This window comes from Delphinus delphis, chromosome 3 (genome assembly GCF_949987515.2).
Source record: "Delphinus delphis chromosome 3, mDelDel1.2, whole genome shotgun sequence".
Classification (NCBI taxonomy): Eukaryota; Metazoa; Chordata; class Mammalia; order Artiodactyla; family Delphinidae; genus Delphinus; species Delphinus delphis.
The window spans coordinates 172,717,322-172,737,859 of NC_082685.1; the positions used below are offsets into that span (position 1 = coordinate 172,717,322).

The window sequence follows — 20,538 nt, forward strand, 5'->3', positions numbered from 1 at the left end:
GTGACTCTCCCAGCCGGCTGAGGTGACTAGTGGTGACCAGGGTGGTGGCCACAGGTAGTCCGTCCTACCTGCCCTGGACTATTTCCTCTTCATGAAGCACCGACTTTGAACCTGGGCCAGAATTCCGGAGTCTTGAGCACATGCTTCGTGTCCCCAGAAGTCAAACGGGGAGCTGGTTCATCAGCACACGGCGCACGTGGAGAGATGGAGCACGAGAGCAGGCGGCCGGGGCGGAGCGCCGGGTGCAGACGGACAGGCACCACGGGCAGCAGCCTCCCGGAGGCCAGGCCGGCTTCCCCTGCCCCATCCCCGAGCCCCGACTCCCAGGGGGCTGGGCACGGCCTGAGAACAGAGCACCCTGCTGGAGGAAAAGCTGCAGACGTGTTGCCACCCTCACTTGACCCCCACTCCCTCTGGTTTCTCTGTTGCTTCTGTAAGTTCCACGCTGGCTGTCCCTCGAGGTCACCCCTCTGGATCTAGATGAAGCACCAGGGTCAGGCATCCCTGCAGGCGGGACAGCACTGCCCCCGTGTGGCCGACTGGCGCTAGACCAATCAGGTGCGGCCTTGGCGGAAAGGAGTCCTCATCTTGCTGCACGCCCGCCTGGGCAGGGGCTTGGGGCTCGGGACGGAACCCCCAGACCTTAAGCCCATCGCAGCCACGTCCCCACCCACTCCTCAACGTGCGTCCACTGGTTCAGGCCACAGACTCCACTGAGGGTCTGTGCAGTGCGTATCTCTACCACACACCTGACTGCACCTGTGTACCACCCACCTCTATCTGTGCCACACACCCGAGTGCGTCTGTGCCTCTCACCCGAGTATATTTGTACCCCACACAATCAGACCTTTCTTCACATTCCGCATCTCCCCTTCCCCTCGCTTCCCTGAATCAAGGAAGGCACCTAACCACGCATGCACCATCCCCTGCCCAAGGCTGACATGCATTTGAGAGCAGGCCTCTCAGGGTCCGCTCTGTCAGGCCCCCAGTGATCCTCGGAGATTAAACTGTGTACTGGGCAGGTTCCGCACTGAAGCCATGAATTGCCGTTGCCTGAGACCAGTCTGAGGGGTTCCAGCTTCCTGGGAATCCGGAATGAACCCAGAGTCCAAGGTGCCACAGGTGCAGGATGGGGGAAGAGGTGGACAGGAAAGCCAGTACGTGGAGGGCGGGGTTCCCACGTCACAGGGGGACAGAGTCCACAGAGGCTGGACACCTGCTGCCCTCACTCTGAGCCTGGGGTGTCTGCAGGCCAGAGCTCAAGGGACAGATGAGCACAGTGCCTCCCAGGGGGAGGAGGGGCCCCGCCGTCCATGCCTCCATCTAAAGGGGAACCTGTGGGGGAGGAGGGGCCCCCGCTATGCACAGCTCCATCTAATGGGGGACAGGGAGACAGGCTAAGCGGCGGTTTGGGCCGAGGCAGTGGGGCACCAGCTGGAAGAGTCTACCTGAGCACCTGGAGGTCCCAGGCCTCACGGAGTCAGGAATTTGGGGAGTGACCTCACTGGAGTACAACTTGGGATCGTGGGCTGCTGTCCTCACAAGTGTGTTGAAGTACAGAGAGGCACCCAAATGGAAAGGCGTGGAGATCCTCAGAGACCCCCTTGGACCCTCCTCCATGAGCTCACAAGGCCAGTCTGAGCCACACAGATTCTTTACCTCGACCCCCGTCGTGTGGTCAGTGACATTCCTTGTAATCAGACACCACAGATAAGAAACCCACAGCCCCCAGGCTCCATCCCCAACCAGCACAGGTCCCCCAGAACAGACCCCACGGATACCCAGTTTCTGATGCCCCAGACCCATTTATAGATCACTGCCACCCACCCAGAATCCCAACGTCCTCACAGCCCCCGCCCCAAATCCTGGTTTGGGGAAGCACACTTAAAGCGTGAGGGGACAGAAAGAGCCTGAAGCGATTCCGTGGGGGCAGGCTCAGGGCCACCCTGGGACTGGCTGTGCGCCCACCACGTGGGGGGCTGACTGCATCCCTCCTTCTGCTTTCATGTGTGAAAAGCCGTAATTAACAGTCGATCAGAGGGCACAGAGGTGCATCATTAGTAAGTGAAGGAAAACCCATTCCCTTCTACATCAAATTTGGGTTTGTATTTCCAAAGAAGTTTCACGAAATGCAAACCACCTCCTGTCATAGTGGATGGATGAATCTCGGGACTTCCACGAGCAGAGCCAGGGTGCACCCCAGAAGGTGCCGGACCCCTTGGAGCTCCAGGTGAGCAGAGCTGAGACGGATGGGGACAAGGGCACATGTGCTTTATTGCTTATGCTGCACGTTCAAATGAATACAATAAACCCCTTTAAAAAGTAAGGCACGTGAGCAGCCTTCTGTGCAAGTTCCGTATTATTTAAAATTCCTATTGGCTAATGAAGTATTTCCACTCTAGAACTGGAGCTATCTAGAAAAGCACATGATGAGTTTTTTGCAAGCTGAGTACCTGTAACATTATTGTATCGTACCTCATGGCACAATTAAACAGCCTCAAATCAAATGTATGTATCTAAGTAACGATATAACTACTGTTACAATTGCAAAACATTAACCGGCTTATCCACATATGTACAGTTGGGTCCCCAAATGGTAATCATACAAAATTTAAAGGAGGAACAGTATCTAACTCATCTGTGTACCATTTCATTACAGGTAAGAGATTTGGCATTTTCAGTCTTTTCTTCCGTAAGTCCCGTCAGTATCCGCAGGAGACGAGTGTCATACGATGCTGAAGACCATGGAAAGATACTGCTCATACGACACCTGAATCCAGCCGTCCTGGTCCGTGTCATAGCGTCTGAATATATCTGTCAACCTCTGAGGAAAAAACAGCAGGTGTTTAGATCTAATACTTATCAAACAGAAGGAACCAACTGTACTGGTAAAAGGGCATTCAGGAACCCAATTTCAGAAGCATTCACGTCTCTGCCCGCAGAGGGCCACGGGCGAGGTGCCCTCGACCACCCTCAAAAGCCAGGCCGGTCCACCCAGGAGATGCAGGACAGCAGCGCGTAGGCGGGTGGGCCGCCAGCCCAGCTCCACTACACACCGTGGCCCTGGGTCCTGGCGGAGCCCTCTGGCCCCAGAACCTGGCCTCCCAAGTCCCTGGTGGTGAGCCTGGGTCCTCCCTTCCCACTCGAAGGCTGTCCTCCGGGGGGGCCTCCCTGAAGGCTCCCCTCTGCTCTGGCCACTTGCCGCTCAGGACAAAGGGAAACCAGCCCCCACTGGGCTCCTCCTCTAGAACCTGCCGCCCAACAGGGGAAGCCCAGCGCAGGGCCAGAAGGGCAGGATGACCTCGTGCCAGCCCAGGACGCTGGCTGAAGCCCAGCCGCCCTCCCCGCTCAGGGCCCGCCCGCCCACCTCCTGTCTGACCACACCCCCAGGGCGCCGCCTCAGTCTGTTCACAAGCCTGGCCGCCTGAGAGCAGGGACGGTTAGGTAAGTACCACTCCAAATGACAGATGCTGGGCAACCATGGCAGGCTCTGAAGAATCCTCCTGACAGAAGACAGTGCCCCAGGCTCATCGTGACCTTGGTGGTCGCCTGTCCACATGCCCAGGGGCCGAGAGCAAGGCTGCAGCCTGGCCCCTGAGCCGTGTCCCCTGCACCTCAGTCTCTCCAGTTCCACCCCTCTCCTGTGCTGGGCAGGCTGACGGCCAACAGCATACGGGCTGACACAGGTGACAGTCCACACGGGCGTCAGCCAGGAGCTTCCTGTGTGTGAAACACTGGCGTGACACAAACCACAGAAACCACCAGCAGCAGTAACCTCCCACCGGGAGACCGATGGGCGATTTCCCTTTCTTTACACTTAACTGTCTTTTCCGAAGATTTCTACAAGTTTCCACGTTGCTTTGTAGAAAACAATTTTCAAAAAGCCTTTTTCTTTTTGGAAAGAGGCAGATGAAAAGAAAACGCTTTTGAGGGCTTTTGAGGATTTTTTACATGTGGCCTGCAGCTTAGCCTTTCCTTTTCGATTCCCCACCTCTGTCCAGCGTTTAGGCTCCTTCTCCAAGGCTGGGAGGGAGCAGGGCAGCAGCAGGCTTCCAGCATGGCCCAGAGGCAATGACCAGCTGCGGGCAGCCTCCCGGCTGGCCTGTGCTCCGCTCACAGACGAGCAGAGGCGCCACGTGAACTCCTCAGGGGACTCACATGCTGCTACTCTGGGGGCTGAATGCTGCCACGTGATGACCCTTTCTTAGGCAGAGATATAAGGATGAGGTGGTCACTTATGGGACGTAACCTCAGATGAAAATCCTAAGCCCACAACAATCCAGACGCAGATCCTAGTGAGAGACTTTCACGCTACACCTGTTCCTAACGTGTGCCGACAACATTGCAAACATGTAATCCTGCCTCACCAGACACCGAGAGGGAGAGACAGGGTAGGGTTAGGCTCTCCGCTTTTCAGAGACGTGAGGCTTAAATGCTCTCCAAGTCACTGAGGGACTGGGACTGCTGGGCCCAGATTCCCCGGGAAAGAAATCGGGATAGCAGACCAGGCAGAGAAACTTCACTTACTGAACTATCACTTTAACAGGGAAAAAACCTGAGAGTGCTTTCCCAAATTCCAAATTATACTGATAACCTCATGCCTAGCACACCCCTCTGTGGATTCTAAAACCAACAAGATGTAACCTCGATTTGAATGCGAAGTGCAAGGGTATCTTTCGGAGATAGGTTCTACTGAAATACTTACGGAAAACACATTCGCTTCCCATAAATGGAATTGTGACAGAATTAAGAGGGAGGGTGTCACAGAGTCTTACGTAGACTTGGCCATGAGTTGATAACTGCTGAATCTAAATAATGGGCACATGGGTTCATTATACTGTTGTCTCTGCTTTTTTTTTTTTTCTCTTGCGGTACGTGGGCCTCTTACCGCCGCGGCCTCTCCCGTTGCGGAGCACAGTCTCCGGATGCGCAGGCTCAGCGGCCATGGCTCACGGGCCCAGCCGTTCCGCGGCATGTGGGATCTTCCCGGACCGGGGCACGAACCCATGTCCCCTGCATCGGCAGGTGGACTCCCAACCACTGCGCCACCAGGGAAGCCCTTTTTTTTTTTTTTTTGAGATTTGTCAAAAAAGAAAAAGTTTTGCAAGACATGAGGGTTTATACCAATTCACTGCATTTCTAAAGCTTAACTCTATGGGCCTTGGCTCCCCACCTAGAAACAGGAGCAGGGCCTGTGTGGGAATAGCCAGCGTGGGTGCGAGCGCTCGCGCCCTCCATCCTAGGAGGGGCTCCCCTGGATGCTTTGCCCAGGCCTGCACTTACTTCTCTCCTGGGTAAGGCAGGGAGGCCGCAGGAGGATCCACAGAAGCACTGCAGGGAACCGCGAGGCGGTGGTCACTGTGATCGCCAGCCCTGCCAGACACTGTGTCTAACACCCGAACAGCCACCTGCGCTCAGGGCACGGCTCCCAGCTTAGGAGCCAGCAGCGCACACGACAGCAGCTTACCCGATTCTCATAAGACACACCAAAATAGCAGGGTATGCATGCAAAGAGGCCATCGATCCCCTCCAGAAGGACAGCTCCCGGTGCTTCCAGGGCAGGAGGGGCCCTGCTGTCTGCACCTCCGTCTAACAGAACGACCAGCTACTCCTCCAAACAGCACGCTAACTTCTCTAAGTTCCGGAACCAGTTTCCGTGTCTGACTCCTGCTCGCCTGCTTCGCCGTCCCGTCCCTTCCCGCAGTCGGCGCCTGCGGGCCCCGCGCAGCCAGTACCTGCAAGACGATGCAGCCCTGGATGAAGTCGTCAAAGGCGATCTGCCCCCGTCCTTGTCTGTCGAACTTCCGAATGAGGGTGTCGTGAAACTGGTCAGAGAGCCGGTACCCTGGAGGAGAAGAGCAGAGTCAGTACCCACGCTCCCTCCCCAGACCCCAGCCTCTCCCTCCCCAGAGAACACGGCATGGGCCCCAGGGGACGTGGGCCCCAGGGATCCCCGGCTGCAAGCACACTGCAACACACTGAGAGTCTGGTGGCCACTGTGCAGTGCCGGCCCCACCCCGAGGAGGGACTCACTCAGAGACCAGCAGCCCCTTCCTGGAGGGTCCGGAGTAACCCAGTCACCAGTTGCCGTGCCCCTCGCCCCGAGGGGTCTCCTGGACCCTGTGGACTCAGCCTCCTTAACAGCCCCTTATTGTTGAATTTTCCTACCGTATTAACTTAATGGTGAAGCTGTGAATAACTGGGCTGCCCTGGGTTACTCATTGCTGGAGGAGGCTTCGCACGCTAAGACCTCGTGCGGAGGTTGACTGACGGCCCCTCCCCTGCCTCAATCAGCTCACTGACGTCAGGACAGGAGGTCAGGACAGGAGGCCGTGAGGAGTAGGGTGGCCTCACACACACTGAAGCCCTCCAAGGGTCACCCAGGTGGCTCCACCTTCAGCTTGCTGGGCGTCCCGGAAGGTCTCCAGCAAGGACGCCCTGGGGCGGCTCTAAGCCCTTCCCCTTCCTTCCCTCCTAACCTCACCACCTGTGTGACCGTGGTTTCCTTACTTATTCAGGAGACAAGATCCAGGTGCCAACATATTTTTACTGGTTTTCAGTCTCGCTGGAATCTTTGCAAGGATATGTACACCTACTGTCTGAGTGAACGTCACAGTTAATTACCTGCACAAGCACTTCATCACTCTACTGAAAGAGTCACACATGCAAACACGTGCCAGTACTTTCCAGAGTGGTCAGCGCGCTCTATGCGTCCTGTGACTTAAATCCAGGGCCCCCTGCCCTGCAGCTGAGTAGAAGACAGGACCCCAACTTAGAAAAGAGCGACGGGCGGGTGCTGGATGGGCGCCCCCTCACGCCCGGTACCGGTGCCTGTGGCCCAGAGAGACAGAGGCCCGGCTGGTGAGGGTGAGCCTGGGACACGGTGACAGGGCAGTGCCCGCCCAAGCCATCGCTGTGCAATGGTTTCCTGCCCAGGCTGGGAAAGGACACACGAGATGGTGACAAAGACACAGCAGCAGGGAGAGCAGAGCTCCGGAATCAGACAGGGCTCCACTGGCCGCTGGGACTCTTGGGCCTCTGGGCCCGCTCCTCCCTCCAAAACCCAAGACGTGAACCCCCCTCAGCAGACCATTTTAGGGTCAGTGAGGCAGGTGGAAACCCTGCTGGCCCCTCACTGTGTGTCCCCCGGCCCCGCTGCTGCACTTCCAGGGCACAGATGCCCAATGGAGGGAACAAGCCCTTCTTTCCTGAGAACCAGCAACCTCCACTGGGCATCCAGCGCCTGCTCTCAGCACCAGGAGAAAAGCCAGACGCCAGTCAGTAACCATGGCAAAGGACAGACCCGGATCAGGGCACCACCCGTGTCTACACGGAGCCAACAGCACCAAGAAAGGGGCGGAGGCTGCCGGAGACCTGATGGGGCCTAACTCAGCCGACCCGGCTGTAAACACACTGCTAACGCGGTCAGGGGAGCCAAAGGCTGGAGATCCAGGGATGAAGTGACAGGGTGCCGGCTCGGACTCCTCAGCATGAAAGGGGGGCAGAGCAAATGCAGCAGGAAGATGGAAAGTGGTTGAAAGCGAGCAAGGAGGAAGTGAAGGTTCACTACACTCTCGTGAAATAAATTCCTTATAAAAACCACACTGGCCTTGAGCTGCCAGGGGCTGGGTGCGGGACGGGGTCGTTTGCTGGGGATGGGGCTGTCAGCCCCCCCCCACACACACACCAGCAGAGTATGAGGCCCAGGCCTTATGCACCTTCTTATTTCCAGGTCTCTGAACCTGGCATGTAGCACATACTAGGAATTAGAGCCTAAATGATGAACGGGTGCGCTGGTCAGTCACAGCCCCGCCAGGGCAGCCTGAGACCCTGTGTGACACTAGCAGAGATCAGAGGACACCTTAGGGCTTGACCTCCCCCCGCACCCCCGACTCCCTCACGCATCTGCTGGGCTACAGCACAGCCCCCAGCTGGGCTGACAGACGCTTGTTCTTAGGAGGGAAACCAAAACAGGCAATTTCACTCCGGGGGCACATTTCCTAACAGTTACTAACAAGTAACCTGCGAAAGGATGGCAACGCTCCTTGTGTGGAAGAAAAGGCTCCAGAGAAGGCCCTAGGAAATGGCGGACCAATCACAGGCAGAAACTTTGTGGAATGACTGAAGAAATGCTGCAACCGGATATTTACTTTTTCCAGGAAAAGCTGGAAGTCAGGAAGGATCTCGGCTGTGCCCAGCTCGACGGGGCCTGTCGGCTCGTGACCTTGAGGGACCACCGCGGACCTACCACGGCCACAAACGCCCCAGGTCTGACCGGGGCTTGTCAACCTCAGCGTTTCCAACGTGAGCTCCCAGGACGCGAGGGTCACCGGCACTAAGTCAAAAGAGGGCTCCGGGGCCTGACGAGGTTAGAAACACTGTGTTCGGGGACACCTGAGGTCACCAGTCCGGAAGCTAAGTCACAGGGTCCAGGTTCCAGCCGGCCAGGCCTCCGGCTCCCTCCTGCCCAGGACTGCTCTGCGGGGGCCACCCCCCTCCCAGCCCCCCACCTGAGGCACAGCAAGGCCAGCTGCGTGCCGAGTTTCAATTCAGAGAACCTGAGGTCACTGTCCTGCCCAAAGCCCGACCCACGTGTGGTAGGCTCACAACACAAACTTCCTGTGGGGTCCCAGAGCCTCTAAAGCAAGAAAGAAAACCGAGAGGACAGCCATAAAGCGCACGCCCAGAGAAAGAGAGGGGAGGGCAGAAGCACCTTACAGCCACAAGCACAGAAATGTACTTCAGATTATTAAACGCTGAACCAGTCGGAATAAAGCACATTGTGATCTACCAGAAGGGCCCTGCGAACAGAGGGCCCAGTGAATGTCAAACAAGCCAGAATGCTGGTGTGACGACCGCAGTCCTCCCTCCATAAATGACAAACCCCAAGTTCCCCTCAGGCCCACGTGGGCGCTGGACCAGAAGGCCCGCTGGCGTGCTCTGGAAGGCACCACGTGAACACTGCTCACAGCACGGCACACACTCAGGCTGGCACGCGTGTGGCACGCGTGCTGACATGCACTTGAGAATGGGAGCTTCCACACTCAGGCCTACGCTCCGCGCAACTCACGGGCTCGTCCCCTGTGGGCATTGTACCTTCTTTCTGTGTATTTTCACGTCAGGAAATATAAATAGCCCTACACTGTTTTCTTCTGACTCGTTCACTTTAAATTGTTTCAGAAGCCACATTCTCAATGTGCCTGTGACATCACTCCACTTCACAAAAGACAAACTACTGCATAGCCCTTATCTCATTTTGGATGAAAAACCGTATAGAAGCCTCCAAGTCAAGCATCAGCCTTCACGATGTAAGTAACAGGAAGATATAAAACCGTGTGACGTAAACAAAGATTTCACAGACTGCTTTCAAAATCAGTAAGCTACACGAAGTAACAAGATAAACTTTATGGCCCTGGCTCCAAAATGAAAGAGCTACGCAGTCAAGACAAGTGTTTTACCAAAACCTGAGAGGGCTTGCTTGAGCTCGTTCTTGTCGATCATGCCCGAGTTGTCCCTGTCGTAGGTGCGGAAGACGTTCTGCCAGTCCGTGATGTACTTCCAGACGCCAGTGAACTCGCTGAAGTTCACGCCGGCCTTGTTCTCTCTGTCAAACATGGCTGAGACGGAAGGGCGTGAATCAGCAAGAACCTAGAGCAGAGGCGCGCCCACACCCCCGGCGGGCCTGGCTTCTCCGGGACCCAGCCTGGTGTTCGGCCAGCGGGTCCCCAGGTGCTGGCGGTGACCCAGCCACAGCCCTAAATCGTGCTAGGTGGGCACGAGGCGTGCGAGCCCAACACCCTGGTGGAGCCACAATAAAAACGCTTTACACTGAAGGAGGTTCCTCAAAAGCATGACGGCGGCAGGGCGCACCCGCGCTCAGGAAGGAACTGGAGCCGCAGTGCAGAGCCGTCGAGGGGCCCACCCCAACCCTCCCAGCTCCGGGTCCCATTCCTGGAGCCTCCCCCTGTCCCCCAGCGGACCCGAGTCCCGAGTGGGGGCTCAGAAGAGTCCTCGGGCGAGGGAGGCCTCTACTCGGATGAGAACAGGACTATCGGCTTTAGATTATTTTAGTAAGGCCTGCCTTTCACTGAGAAAAACATCAGCCTGATTCCAGGTCCAAATAAGAACGAACTTCTAACTACATTTACATACAACTGCAGGCACAATGGGTAAAAACTCAGTGTGAAACACGGCTACAGAGAAGTAATACACCGTTCGGTGTCTTTTCAGGTCATCTGAGCGTTCTTGGTTTGGTCAGAAGCACATGCCACTTCAGAGACATTTCACATGAGAACTCGCACGCTTCCTCTAGTCAACAGGCATGCAAGACGTGACTGCGTGTGAAACGTAAGTATGTGAGATCATTAGACTGAGAAAGGAAGGACGGGTTGGACAGTCAACTCAAAGTCAAGACTCAGTGAAGGGCCAGGGCGGGTGGCAGTTCCGGAAGAGAAATCAGCTCAGAAGCACAGGCAGGATGGTGTTGCCCCTACTTACATATGATTGACCGGACAGTCACTGGATTAAACGGAGTCCAGGTGCCTGAAACAAAGAGCAGAAATTAAGAAAGAGAAGAAACTCTGAATCCCCAGTTGTAACCCCAGAAGCCAGAGAAAATAAGTAATTAGCTTTCAACATCAAGACCCTAGAGCCACGGTTCGTTCTCCGCAGGGGACGCCACCCCCAGGACGATGGGTCTGTCAGGTCCTATCCACACTGCCCGGGGAATCGCTCAGGTCCAGCCAGACATTCAAAGCTGCTCAGGAAGACCTGCACCTGGAAGCTCACTCTTGTTCACTTTATAACCAAGAGATGCTATTTTAATACTCACTGAACTTCCCAGGGCCACAGCACCAAGTAAGCTGAGAAGATGGCACTAAGCTGTGCTAAGAACGTCACCAGCTACCACTTCAGAAAGTCCCACCCCAAGGGCACCACCGCTCCCAGGACCGGGGCAGCTGCACACGTCGTGCAGCGACCCTGCTGGAAAGCACACCGTGAAACCATGCTTTACATTTTTCTCCTAAAATGACAGTCTGGGCAGCATACTATTTTCTCTGAAACTGTGAAAAGGCAGGACACACTGTTCCACAATTCACTGCAGAGCAGTAAAGGGGATGTTACCGAATATCTATCATAAAGGAGCCTGCTGACACCGATGGATTTGACGATTGAGAACCATTTATCCACTGTGATGATGGACTGCTCACCAGGTACCCTTATGCCCAAGAATCTGTTTTCAGAGTGATTTGCACCTTTACCAATTTTTACACTCACTAAAAACAACGTAAAAACATTTTTATGGGGCGGGAGAGCAGCGTCTCTTCCCATCCCCCCATTCTTCCCTCTCTACAGACGGTTTCAGCTCTGGGTGGCAGAGTCCCATCCCCTGGCCACACACGAGGCAGCACCCTTCCTGCCTGGCCGCGACCACCGGGCTCCGAGCACGTCCCCGACCTGGCCCACACGCGCTTCTCCCGATGCCCAGCATGGCCCCCCAAACACACGCACACCTTCACCTCAACCCCTGCCTCTCCTTACGCCTCCGTTTATACAAGGCTTCCTCAGAGGAGCCCTCCTGAGCGCCCCGCACCCAGGCCCCTCGGTCACTGCATCTGCTCCAGCGGCGCCCTGAGCCTGGCCCGCAGCGGGGACCCCTGGGCACTGGTGCGCATCTCTGCAGACTTTACAGGCGTTTGGGGGAGGGCAGGCAGGAGGATGTATATAAAGGTACCAGAAAAGGTCAGCATCGTTGGAAACCAGTGTACAAAGACACTGTGCTACAGAGAAGCCAAGAGAGAGAGGGGGACTCCACGTGCACAGAAGGGTGTCGCTTCTTCACCGTTCCTGACTTTCTAGCTGCCCTGGCTGGTGTTTCCACAGGAGATAACCCACCAGGACCAGGAGCCCGAGAAACCAAACGCAGCCGCTGGACTCCTTCCCGCCTTGCCTCCGCCTCGGACGCAGGCTGTGACCTGACAGCCCTCAATGATCGCCCCGCTGAGCGGCCTGCGCCCACTGCCCATCCCGGCTGTGAGCGGGGCTGCGCCCCTGGCCACGCAGGCCACGGCCGAACGCGTTTTCCACAGAAGTGACACGAGTAAGATAGTCAGATGATGATGCAAACACAGGCACTTTTCGCGGTGAGGGCCAGGCAGAGGGAGGTGTGGACCAGAGGAACCGGCAGCCGAGCTGAAGGGCCGTGAGGCTCAGCAGAGTGGCAGGTCACCCCTGGCTGAGTCAGGGGTGGAGAGGAGACCCGCAGGCTGTCCAGCTTGGGAGGTGGAGGCAGGCTCCTGGTGCCTCCCCTGGCCCGCCCTTGTTACCCAAACGGGGCCTGACTCTCCAGGGAAACCAAGGGATAATCACAATAGCCAACAGTTAATTGACTGTTTAGCTCATGCCAAGCCCTGTGGCCTGGTTCTCAGACTAAACATCAAAGCTTCACAGCCCCTAGTGAGGGCAACATTTAGTATTCCAGTTATACTAAGTGTTAAACACACTGGAGCGTCGGCCTGAAAATCTGCAGTTTTCTGTAAGAAAATGCACTGCAGTGTGGACAAGCATGTCTAACAGAGCCTACTGGAAATACAGGGTACACCGAGCAGCGAGATTCCCTTCAGTGCCAGTGACCCTCACCCGGATTTTCCAGGCCAGCCCCAATTGCAAACACTCCCAGTAAACAACATGTCTAGGAATGTCACAACCAGCAGCTTGCAAAAGATTTCCTGTCAGACTTTTACTTAGAAATACAATATACGGTCCCTGTTCCTGTAAGTCTTGCCTCAATTTCATCTGAAAAGACCAAAGAAAACAGAAACATACACAGTATTTTCCATGTAAACTGAGTACACATAACTTTTTTCACCCATAATTTGGGTACGAGTGCGTCGCAGCTCCGTTGAGGGGTGGGTCAACATCAGGACACTTAGCATTTTCCCCTGTAACCGTCAAGCACACAGATGATTTAAAGAATTTATATCTGATCCCTTCTCAAATGAGAAAAAACCCCACTCTGCTCTGTGATAGTATATTCTGTTTTTTTGCTCTCCAGAGAGTTTTGTTTCTTGAAATTGCAACCTGTTACCACAAACTTGGACTTCAGTGAGAGATAACGGGCTAAGTCGTCATGGCATCCAGCAAACGCACACTGAAATACCTGTTCATCTGGAATCTTTGGGGGAAAAAAACAGACTTTTTTTTACAGCACCACTGGCGATCTCCTTCCACTTTACTGCATCAGATCTGGGACTCCCAGCCCTTCTGGGAATTTCTTCCCGCAAGCGGAGCCAAGTAGGAAGGGGTGAGAGCAGTTCTACGGGCTCGCATGGAATCGGCCAGGACACTGGTGCCTCTTCAGGGTCACGAACTCTGTATCCCACCAGTCTCCCTCAACTACGGCCTCAAAGAGCCACGACTGGAAATACGGCCTTTCAAAAGGCCATCTGAACACCATCGATAGCCGTAACAACACCTACAGCCTCCGAGCTGATAAACGCCACTTCTAGAAACTTGTTCTATGAAATCACTACAGTATCTACATCGAAGAAAATCAGAAACAACCTAAGTGTCTCACAGTGAAACTCTGTACACTCAGTTCTGCTAGATGAGTGATGTCTCCGGTTCTGTACCAGGCGATGTGGGACCTGGTGGACATGGGCTGGGCCCGAGGCGGAGGGGCTAAGCCTCCAGTTGTCCCAGAGTGTGATCTGCCCAAGGCCAAGGTCGTGGAATAAAGCCAACCCTGTCTTCCTCTGCTTCCACCTGAAACACTGCTGCACAGGTTTCTGGGACGAGCAGATACAACAGGCTGTGTTGGGGGCCTCCAAGACCACCCCCAGGCTTGATGACTCGCTAGGACTCACAAAACTCACAGTCAGTTTATTACAGCAAGAGACATAGAGTAAAATCAGCAGAGGGAAAAGGCACAGGGAAAAATCTGGGGGGACCAGGCACCCGCTTCCCGGGGAGTGCACAGGGCGCCCCTAATCCTCCACCGAAAGCTGAGACCACACCTCGCACGTGTTGTCAACCAGGGAAGCTCCAGGCAGCGAGGGAGCACGTGCCCGCCGCAGCTGCAGTGCAAGCATGAGCCGCCCAGGCAGAGGGGCAGCAAGTTCCAGGAGGCGGCCAGCAGCCATGCAGGCAGGCCCTCCTCGGGGACGTGCAGGCTCTGAGCACAGCAGGTGCAGGGTGAAGAAGGTAAACGCCAGACCCTGCGCTGCCTCATAGGCTGGGCCTATGACGGAGTGACACTGAGGTGACCTGATGGGCAGTCAGCAGGGAACTGTCGGCTTATGTGGTCTGATCTCTCTCACTGCTAGTCAATATGGGATCCCCAGAAGAGATGAAATCTATTTTGCTAAAAATACCTCTAAAAGAATATATGACTTATTATTATTTAAAGTCCAGCTGAAAAACGCCTCCTCAAAATACATCAATATGTTATGTCAACGTAAACCTACAGAAGCACAAAAAAAGAGGCTTGAGCAAAATTAATTTCCTGTAATTCCAAGTAACAATGCTGAAGTAAAGATTAAAAAAAAAAAGCACCTAACTGAAGACAGTTTGCGACATGTCATTTCAAACAGCAGGCAAGACAGTCCTGTCTCTATTCACACCTCTTAACCGAGCAGTCATTCTCAGACGCGCTCCGGGGAGACAAGCTGCATAAAGGACTCAGTGTACAGGACCCACGAGTACTTCTTCAGGGCGGTTTCAGCTGGATTTTAACAGAGCGCGTCAGAGGCACAGATCTCACTGCAGAGAGAAACCATGCTACTTTGAACCTCCAGTTTTTCCACCAGTAACAAGCTAATTAAACTGATTTCCTGAAATAGCTTAATATTCTAGTCCTAATATGAAAAAAGAAGCCCAATCCTGGGGGAGAAATCAAAAGTCAAAAATAACTCCAATCGTATCAGCTATGGGAATTCGAGGACAGTGAAGAAAACTGACTTGTGTCCATCCTTGGTGACAGAGGTGACACGACACGACTGCAAACAAGAGGCCAGCTCGACCAGCTTCCTCCAAAAGCTGATGCTGCAAAACGACTCCAGAGGAGCCAGGAGGAGGAAAAGGGCAGCATCCAGGAAAGGAAGGTGCCGCGGGTGCCTCGAGGAAAGGCAGGTGTCCTGGGTGGGAGGAGCAGAGCCCGGCAAGCGGTGGGAGCCACGGGGCACCTGTGCGTCCGGGGGCGCCAACGGGAAGACACAGGTGGGACAGCACAGGGGTGGGGCGAGCGCCTAGCGGTGCAGGCACACACCCGGATTCTGGTCCCGCTCTCAGCCTGAGGGCTCACCGCGCGCTCTGAGGCTGCGGAAGGACGAGAGATCTGTACCCATTCATAACCTGCCTTCCTGCAGAAAGGGCCGAAGGGAACGTACAAGATATTCACGGCACAGCAAAAGAAAGCAGACTCTGGTCATGCTGGATGGGAGGAGAAAAGCATACGAAAGTTAGGGGTCTCAGACTATCAGTAAAATTCACGTCTTCAAATTCTAAGCTCATGGGACTGGCGAGCCAGAAATTTAATTTAAAATTTTTAGCAGCTAATTTGAAGAGAAAATGTGACTGGTTACAAGATTCAGGTTAAGACAGACAAGACAAGACAGAACAGCCATCACAGTTGCTCCACACAAGAGGCACCACACCCCCAGGGAGGAGTGAGGCGGCCACATGGGGGGAAGGGGGGCTGCCACGCCCGTCCCGCTCAGGGCTAGGCTACTACCCGCTTCACGGGGCAAGTTCTTACATCGCCCCAACAGAAGCTGAGGGAATCCCTCAGGGCAAATCAAGAAAAGTGACTCTACAGGGCCGCTGTGAGACGGTCCTGATACACACTTTTCGGTGGGCTTAAACCAGGTACCGATTTCAAAGCATCTTAGGAATGGAGGGCTGAACATCCTGTGGGCAATTCTGTTAAAATTCTCTCTCCAGGGCTTCCCTGGTGGCGCGGTGGTTGGGAGTCCGCCTGCCGGTGCAGGGGACACGGGTTCGTGCCCCGGCCCGGGAGGATCCCACATGCCGCGGAGCGGCTGGGCCCGTGAGCCATGGCCGCGGAGCCTGCGCGTCTGGAGACTGTGCTCCGCGATGGGAGAGGCCACAGCAGTGAGAGGCCCGCGTACCGCAAAAAAAAAAAAAAAAAAAAAAAAAAATTCTCTCTCCAGCAGGCTCCTGATTCAAGGGCACAGAACCATCTGCTTTAACAACCAGCTCAACTGGAAGCAGTACTGACTCCCCCTAGGGAAAATATTACCTGTGTTCACCTGTAAATACCAATCCACCAGCAGTAACAAAGGGAACATCCGTGGTGTGCGCCACGCGCAGGGCTGTGAGGCAGCGTCCGCCTGCCACACCACCAGCTGCTCCCACTAGGCAAGGTGAGCCTTTCAACATCTTCATTACCTCTTAAAGTCAACCCCCTTCTGGCTTAAATGCCACACCTCTGGACGGCACCACAAACTAAGAATCAGAAAAGACAGTGGCATCTGAGGGGTTAAAAAAAGGGCCACACAGCCAGGTATTTATGGAATCAAGGTCTTCAGTAGTACCTCCACGGATCAATCATGCTGAAGCCAGCAACAAGGCGACTCCACGGTGAGCTCCCAGCACCAGCACCAAGAGCTGTAACCCCCTCTAACCCATGTCTGAATGACTAGCATCCCCCACTGAGAAGCCCACCTCCCCGCGATCCGGCTGTCAGAGCCTCCAGTATCCTTAGTCGCTTCCCTATCGGTGTCTCTGGGGTCTTGATGCCCCTCTCCAGAGGAGTCACAAGACGCAGTCACCTGTGAAATTCAACAGCCCTCGACAAACCTGAAGGATGTCTGCCCTACAAAGCCGGGCTCCCTGCGCTCCTGAAGCCGACACCCCAGCCTCCATTTCTCAGGCTTTCCCCGTGTCCATGCAGTTGCCCCACCCGCTCGGCAAGGACTCAGAGCGGCACCGACACAACCACCAGGAAACCACCCGACAAAACAAGCCAGAAGCTCCTCCACCACGGGCCAGAGATGATAACTAAGTCTTGGTGATTCGGGAAATAACTTAAGAAGAAAGTGATTCACTACGGGTGGTCAGCCTTGCGGTTTACAAGTCCAGACGGCCGGGTGCCACTCACCATTGGATAGCGCTTGTTGGAGCTCGTTGTCCGATATCACACCGCTCCTGTCTTTGTCAACCCTACAAAATTAAGGTCAGTTAAGCTAGCGATTCAAAGCGCAGGAAAAGCAAACGAGGGCAAAAGCAAAGGTTTGACTCTGCAGTCAACCCTAAATTAACTCTGGCCCTTCCTTCCCTGGGCCCTTCCCTTCGGCTGCTGGACCTCTCAGTCCCATGACCCGCTGGGGAAAAAGGAAGCGCGCCTCCTTCGCTGTCCAGGCACGCTCCCTGCCGAAACCCAAGCTGCTTCTCCACTTTCTCAGGTCTCCCTCCCTCGGCCTGGCTGAATTCCACCTGCACCAGGTTTTCTCCTTTTCACAAGCAGGAAAAGATTCTCTCAGCTAACTAAATCGTTCCCTGATCATGAGTCACTCCACTTTGGGTCATTCGTTCGCTGGAAGGACGACCAGGGACGGAAGGCACTGCGGTGATGGTCACCTGCCCAACAGCCGCGGCCCGGCTTCTTTCCCGCTTGCTGGCATTTCAGCAGCCGGGGAAGAGTCTGCGTTTCTGCTCCCCTAAACAAGCATCCCTGGGAGACCCTCCGCCCCGGAGCAACTCCGGGCACCGGCTGTGAGGGGAGAGGGATGGAAGCCGAGCCCCAGGGCGAGCGGGCTGCGACCCCCGGCTGGCGGCTCTGCACCTTGGGAGGGGCCTGGGGACTGCGGGAGACAAGGCGGGGGGTGGAGAGAAGGCCAAGGGTGGGGGGGGACGGAGCAGGGGCCGGCGTGGGAGAGGCCGAGGGGATCTAGGAAGGGGGCCGGACAGGACGCCAAGGATGGAGCGTGGGGGGACGGAGCAAGGGACAGGGGCCTGGGGGCACCAGGAAGGAGGCCGGACTGGAGGCCGGGGTCACGGGGCGGGGGAAGGGCCGGGGCTGAGACCAAGAAGAACGCAGTGGAGGCCCGCAAGCGCTTGCGCGGCCGGCCGCACCTCTGGAAGACGTTCCACAGGAAGCTCTGGTCCGGCAGCGCGGCGCCCGCGGAAGGGCCAGCCCCGGGGCCCGGGCGGTACGGGTAGGCGGCCATGGGCCGAGGCGCGACTGGGCTGAAGCGCTCCTGGGACACGGACGGCTCCGGGCGGCTCCACTTCCGCCTACGCCTAGACCGGGGCGGGGGCCCGGAGCACGCCACTTCCGGGGCGGTCACGAGAGCGAGCGCAGCCAATCCAGTCGCGGCCCTGTTGCCAGGCGACGCCCGTGCATCCGGCCAGCGTGTCTGGGTCCCGTGGGCATCGCGCAGCAGGTGGCCTAGGCCAGGGTACCCCTAGGGTCGCGGACGCGCGTTGGGAGCCGCTCCCTGCAGCGCAGAGTGGACCTGAAGGGCGGAGGCGGTTCCCTCGAGCATGGTCCATTCTTGCACCAAGAAGGTCGTGGAAGGACTGTGATGGAGGGGAAGAACGCGCCCGACATTCTTGTTTTTCTGGACTTATCGCCCGCCCCCGCTCGCGCATCTCAGCGTCCCTGCGCCCCGCTTCCCAGGAGCACATGAAGCCCCCCCTCCGACATCTGACAGCGCCCGCCGCTTCCCGGCTCGGCCTGCAGGTGCGTGGCCAAGCCCAAATAGCCCCTGCTGGCCATGGTGGGCGGCTAGCGTGTCCCTCTCGGCCAGTTGACGCCACCGCCTCTGTCTGGACACCGACTGAGCCGCAGCGCACCCCGCGCAGGGAAGCCCAGCTTCATTCAGGGCGCTCCCGCCGCCTTCCAGCCTCTCAGGATTTTGAGCTCCTGATCCAATCATACGGACTCGTTTCATCCTCCTCCCCTACTTGGTTTGTGGAAGGGCCGAGCACCAAGGAAGCGCCTGACACTTCCTTCCTTGGACACGAATCCATTATTCAGCGCTTTGGCTCTGTATCTGACCTGCTGTTATTCTCCAGTTGTATTGTCCTCAGTCCCTTTTCTCTTCTAACCACCAAAGCATATGCTGGAGAGTTCTTTAAAACTCTTCAAAGAGATTAAGATACTCTGACTTGACACACAGATTATTATTCTACAAACCTCAACAATGTGGCTTTTTTCATGACTTAATGAATTCAAGTGTTTTCTAGTTTTATCCTCATAAAGCATTCACATCACTCGTTGACTAATCCTTTCTACAGTTTTCCACAGCTTTTTGATCTCTAGTTTCTGAAACCCATTTTTTCCTATCTCCCATCTCTGCCTCTTTTTTTGTTCTCTAGAAAGCTACAAAATTAGTAACTATGATTTTGCAACCCAATTTATAAGTTTTCCAGTACAGAGTGTACAGGGAAACTTCAGCAAGAAACTTCTCAGCGACTCCAGCTGGCCTCGGCTTCCCTCTCCTGACAGTGTCACGGGTTCCACCAACCCTTGATGGAGTCCAGCCTCGATTGCCGCAGCCAACACCATCTGTGGGGCCCAGGAGTGCTCCGTTCTGCTTTCCGTTTAGTTCCAGGGGTAGGAAATGATTCATTCAAGGGAAGAAGCATTTACTGAATCTACCCTAGTGTTTAAATATTACTATGTGTAATCCTCACACCAGCACCTCGTGGCAAGGTATCAAGGTCCACATTTTACTGATGAGAAAACTATGCTGGTCTAAGGTCAAAGAGGCAAGAAGAGATTGTAGCCCAGGTCTGTCTGTACTTTTCCTGCATCATCTCACCGGTGGCAAGGCTGACTCTTAAAAGGGAGATTAATTTAGGAAACGAAGATTGAAACAAAAAAAAATCATCCCCCCTAATGTATACCCCTATATATGTACAAATGAGTCTAGGATTCATCAGAGACTGGCCTGGTGCTTTCGCAACTAGGCAGCCTGTCACCTCAGCCCTGATGCGTGAGAAACTGAGACTCTGAGAGGCTAATGGGAGTGCACACATGGGCCATGGCACCTGTGCTGTGCTCTAGGGCAGGGCTTAGCCTGCAGTCCTGGCCACAGACAGTTGCCATCTATTCTGGGCGCGGGGGGGTGGGGGAGGTGTTACCTGGAGTCCTGACACCACCTTACAAAGATGTACAGCAACAGTGGCGACCGCCTTCTTACAAGAGAAAAAGGCAGACCGTTTCCTGCCCCTGGTGCTGCTGACCCAGTCATTTAAAGTATTGATGTGCTTTTGCCACTATCTCCTCGCCTATCTTGGGATTCAGTTCCCTCCTAACCAGGTCTGTTCTAAGCTTTCCATTTATATAGTGCTTCTGCGTGGAGGAGAGGAGAAATGAACTGAAAGACAACACTCCCCTAATATTGGGCCAGCCTTTCCTTTGGTCTAATTTCTCTGAGCTAATTGGAAAATGCCTCTTATTATCCTTAGAATTTTTCTAAACATTGGCCCTAGACATAGGGTGCTAGCACTCCTAACACTTTTCAGTCCACCCTCTTGTTCATCTGTCTTTGGCACATAGTAGGCCCTCAA

At 55.3% G+C, this 20,538-nt stretch overlaps 1 protein-coding gene across 2 annotated transcripts; it reads right to left on the reverse strand.

The window, feature by feature from the left end:
- Positions 1-2,254: 2,254 nt before the first annotated feature.
- PDCD6 (programmed cell death 6) lies at positions 2,255-18,250 on the reverse strand. Of its 2 annotated transcripts, none has more exons than XM_060009718.1 (6): positions 18,094-18,250; positions 17,120-17,181; positions 10,498-10,542; positions 9,465-9,617; positions 5,736-5,845; positions 2,255-2,824 (listed from the first exon to the last, which is right to left on the reverse strand). In XM_060009718.1, the coding sequence occupies exons 1-6, from the start codon at positions 18,186-18,188 to the stop codon at positions 2,726-2,728; spliced, it is 564 nt and encodes a 187-aa protein (XP_059865701.1). In that variant the 5' UTR covers positions 18,189-18,250; the 3' UTR covers positions 2,255-2,725. The 2 variants fall into 2 exon arrangements, with proteins under 2 accessions (XP_059865701.1, XP_059865700.1); XM_060009717.1 differs by having other exon boundaries at positions 9,459-9,617.
- Between the last annotated feature and the right edge of the window lie 2,288 nt (positions 18,251-20,538).

Bases quoted from the DNA above. Each gene is read 5' to 3' on its own strand.
- PDCD6 (XM_060009717.1), bottom strand. From the start codon at position 18,188: ATGGCCGCCTACCCGTACCGCCCGGGCCCCGGGGCTGGCCCTTCCGCG. The intron at 9,618-10,497 runs GTAAGTAGGGGC...CTTCCGTCTCAG, and splicing joins GACTGTCCGGTCAATCATAT to CCATGTTTGACAGAGAGAAC. The intron at 2,825-5,735 runs GTACTGGCTGCG...TTTTTTCCTCAG, and splicing joins AGGGCTGCATCGTCTTGCAG to AGGTTGACAGATATATTCAG.